Here is a 4,476-nt window from a genome sequence, read left to right as displayed (position 1 = left end):
CCCCATCCACCACCTGCCCCACCCCAATCTGGGGGCACACGCCTCCCCCCTGCCCTGCTACCACTTGCCTAGCCGGGGCGAGGCAGGACCAGGGGTGGAGGCAGGACGCAGCTGCTGCTCAGCCAGGAGGCACGGGAAGGCCAGGGTGGCTCCTACTGCTGCATGCCTCTTGTCCGGAGGCAGCGCAGCAGCTCCGCCTCCATCCCAGCTGGGCGAGTGGCAGGAGGGCATAGCTCCCATTCCCAGCACCTTCTGCTGCCTGCCCAGAGCACAGCCCAGCACAGCCCTGCCTGCCCCACACAGATCTGGGAGCATATGCCCCATGCCCTCCCAGACTGGCAACAGCACGCAGCAACAGAAGCTTATCCACCCCCTGCCCACACCCCCGCCACCCCAGCCCCAATCCTTCCCTCACTGTGGAGGCACTGATCTGTCCCCCCACATCCCTTCCCTTCCCCTACCCCCTCACCAGAAGAGACTTACCAGCTGGAGGCAGCTGGGTTGAACATCATAAAGGAACCAATCCCCCTTTTATAATATTGTTCCTATGGGAAAATTGGTTCCAACCTACGTTTCGACTTAAGACACACTTTTCAAGAACCAATTGTGCTGCAAGTCTGAGGACTCCCTGTATTATTCCTATTTAGGCACCAAATTCATATCCACAGAGGTTTTATGGTACCTCTGTTGTCAGCTATTAATTTTGCACATTATGAACTTGTGATGTGTGGAAACTTTTGTTCCTCCCATCAACCAAATACACACATTTTCCCAGATGTGTAGGTTGATTTACTTCTGCATCAGTGACCCTCACAACTCATGGTCAAAAAAAGAAGTCATAATAGACTACAATTGATAGTTTTTTGCCACATCTACAAAAGAAAGGATCTGCTAGCATAAATATACCAGCAAGCCCTTCCAGTGAAGGCACAGCTTTACATCAGCTCTCCAAACCAGATAAGGTACACTCACAAAAGAACTTTTTTTTTTTTTGCTGGTGTCACTACTTTTACAGAGTTAATCAATAAAATAAAAGTGTTGACCAGAACTTGCAAGAAAAGCAACCTAGAAGTCTGACATGAAGAAAGCAAGAGCACAAAAGCCTTTAAGCCAGGCTTGTCAAACTCATCTTTGGGCCAGACGGGAACCAACCCCCTGCAGAAGGCCCACAACACTGGGTCCTACCCACATGCTACATGAGTCAGCCTGCGTGCCTATGGCATATGAGCTAGACCCAGTGCTGCAGGCAACACAGGGAGTCAGTTTGGGGTACTGCATGCAGTCCATGCTCCAGGCCCCTGTGCTATGTGCAGTGCCCAGTCCAGCTTGTACACTGCAGGCAGCATATGCCCCATGCCAGCACCAGCAGCTGGCATGCGCATGGTGAGCCTTGGGGCTTGTCAGTCCAGCACACAAGTGGACCACATGCGTGTGCTGCACACAGCACAGGGGGCCAGCATGGGGCGCACACTCCATGCACAGCCCCACCGACTGGCCCTGCAGTGTGCACTGGCCCCAGGATTTGCTGTACACCTGTGACTAGCATAGGACACGCACTGACTATGGCACACAGACTGGATCTGGCACTACACATGCCACAGGGGCTACCAGGCACTAGCTGCAAGTGGCACCGCAAACCGACTCCCTGTGCACAGGAATAGAGCTGGTCCAATGATCCACCGGCCAGATGATATGGCCCCATAGACTGGATCTAGCTAGCGGATTGTATGTTTGACACCCCTGCTTTAAGCCAAGCCATAATTATAAGAATAGACACATGGGTGTCCTACAAGTACCAGAAACTTGTCTGCATTCCCCCATTTCTTCCTGCTTCAGCCCCAAAACACAGGAAGGTACTCACTGTAGACAGCCCTCATTCTTTTCTATCTGTGCCTGGCAACTCGGGCAGCGCTTGGAGATAAGTTTGGCCAAGTGTTTGCTTTGTGCTTCAACAGTCATTCCTTCATAGTACCCGCCATCATCCATCCACTGGGACATATGACTGCAGCTAGCAGGGTAATGAGCCTGTGAGGGACATAGCGTGAACATTACAGAAAGGCAAGAAGGTTTGAGATTACATGAGGACAGCCCAGCTCCTGAGGAAAACCTTACCTCTGGGAAATTGCAATTGAAGCAGGATATCCAGGAGCACTTGGAACAGGCCTCTCCACAGCTGAGTCCCTCCTTACAAAGGATCTGATCACAGCCCTGAGGGTTAGTGCACCAGGTGAGGTTGAAGCAGCACTCAACATAGCCTCGGAGAATAGCTTTTTCATACTGCAGAAAGAGAAACAAAAATTATTAGTCACAATATCGCTGGATTGTAACACAGGAGTTTTGAGTTCAGTTCTGCTCCTGCTACTGACTTACTGTGTGACTTTGGCAAGCCATTTCCCATGCCTCACTCCCCTCCATGCCACCTGTAGAAGGAAGCAACAATCCCCTCTCTGCTACACTTTGCCTGGTCTTTTTTTAGGTGTTGTAAACTCTTTGGGCATTTTTGACTATGCAGTGTCAGCAGAGAGAGGAGCTGCTTTTGGCTGGGAGTTCTAGATGGTACTGTAATACAAGAAAGCCCAACCAATCCTGTGGCTAGGGCCCCAGAAATGTAGGCTGGGCAGCTTCTACACCTATATCACCTTAGTTCTCCCTGTACTTCTCTAGAATAGAGGTCATACCAAACACACGCGTGCACGCGCACGCACACACACGGTGATAAACAAAAAGAGCAAATGACTTGACCCCGAGAAGTTTCACAGTATTTACAAACACAAGGAGCATTAAACAGGCTTGAAGCCCTTTCCCAAAAATTATTTGAAGAGGAAAGGGCAGCTGTGGCTAAGTCAAGTATGGACTCCATTGCTGAAGTGGTTCTGGCTTCACAGACCTATGGGCATCTTTTACTCCCTGCACAGGGTATGCTGCAAATTTCTCCTCCAAAGCCATGTTTATATGACCGAGCAATGTGACTCTTGGTGACCTAAAAGCAGTCATCATCAGGAGATACTTCTTCTCTCTTCAATTCCATCTACCAACATAGCTTCTATCCTAACACTGTTCTCACCAACCTTGTTCTTCCTAAGTATTTACATTATCTCATATGCTGAAAACTTTATATTCCAACACTAGAGCCCTAAGATACAGGAAACTGCTCTCCATCAAGTGCAAGGTAACAATTATCATTATTACTGTATCATAGTAGTGCCTACTGATCCCAGCCAAGGTGCTGTAGATAATAAAACCCCGCAACAAGAAAGAGCCCTTCAGGGAGTTTACTATCTAATTAGACCAGACAGAATCATGATAGGATAAGTGCTACAACACAAGAAGCACAAACTAAATTATGGCTGCAAACAGCTGATTAGTGCCACCATTCTGCTTGCTGGGTTGATTTTATAGTGAGATGAAAATCTAAACAGACAGACTCAAAAGGAGTGGGAAATGTATTTGGAGAACAGAAAAATGGCGGCAGATGGGAAGGTGAGGGGACATGGAGGGTACTTGTGGCAAGGCTAAGCTGCACAGCATAGAGTAAGTAGATAGGAACCATAGGAGAGATCAGTCAATTAGCACAAGAGAGGAAATTCTCATTCATTCAAATACAGGAGGCTTCTCATGAGCTGCCTGCCACTAACTCTGAACCCTACTGGTCTTCAAACTGGGGAGGAATACAGGTGATGGATTAGAAATGAGGAGTATCCACCTCCACCCGCCCCCACCCAAACAAATGGCAGAAAGCTAGGCATAGCCTGGCAAGAACCTCACCTACCTTGGCAATGACCTCCTTTGAAGAGATGATGGAGCAGATAAAGTCTGTGGTGGGCTGTGCAGGACAGTTGGAGATGGGACAGGTGCAGTTCAGAACCAGATTCTGTTCAATCCGGGTTGTCAAATATTCATTCCAGCAGGACTGGGCGGGCAGACAGACACAAAATCAGATCCAGACCATGATCACAGCAGCAACCCCAAGCCTGCTCCCAAGACAAGATGCCCTCCTCTGGAGCCCATTCCTATGGCTAGAAGAAGTAGCCAGCTCCCCACTCGGGAACACATCAGGAATTTATCTTGCTGTTTGAGCTGCAAGACCATCACTAGATAGCTGAAAGGAGGGAATGAATGGATCCCACAAGCTGGAGAAAAATGAGAAGTGAGATCTTCTCATGCCAGCTGTTTGGGGAAGAAAGCTTCCACTCATCCTGGGACTGAGTCCTCTCGTCATGGCTACACAAGTTTGTCAATCCTGAGGCCCCTCACCTTACAGCAGTAGTGCATGCAGCAGAGAGTAGGAATGCTGTCATCAGGGCAGAGTTGGTTCACACACACTGGACAAAGGGTGACAGGGCTTGGGGGCTGTTGGGGGCTCCGCACTTGCAGCCCTGAAGAAATGAGCAGCAACTCAGGGTCCTCAGTGTAGCGCTGGATCAGCAGATCCACATTCCACTTGCAGTGTATAAGCAGATGTTGGGCTCTATCTGC

General features: G+C 49.4%; 1 protein-coding gene across 1 annotated transcript in view; it reads right to left on the bottom strand.

Annotated features, from left to right (window-relative positions):
* The window catches only part of CUL9 (cullin 9), an 85,329-nt gene that overhangs the window by 26,753 nt on the left and 54,100 nt on the right, over positions 1-4,476 (bottom strand). The window contains 4 exon segments of the mRNA XM_025192092.1: positions 1,862-2,025; positions 2,113-2,277; positions 3,770-3,910; positions 4,255-4,476. The exon segment at positions 4,255-4,476 is cut by the window's right edge and continues 33 nt beyond it. Coding sequence (XP_025047877.1) covers positions 1,862-2,025; positions 2,113-2,277; positions 3,770-3,910; positions 4,255-4,476 — 692 coding nt within the window.

This window comes from Alligator sinensis, unplaced genomic scaffold (assembly GCF_000455745.1).
Source record: "Alligator sinensis unplaced genomic scaffold, ASM45574v1 scaffold390_1, whole genome shotgun sequence".
NCBI classification, from domain to species: Eukaryota; Metazoa; Chordata; order Crocodylia; family Alligatoridae; genus Alligator; species Alligator sinensis.
Note: the sequence above shows the minus strand (reverse complement) of the source record. Positions and strands in the feature narration are given on the sequence as shown.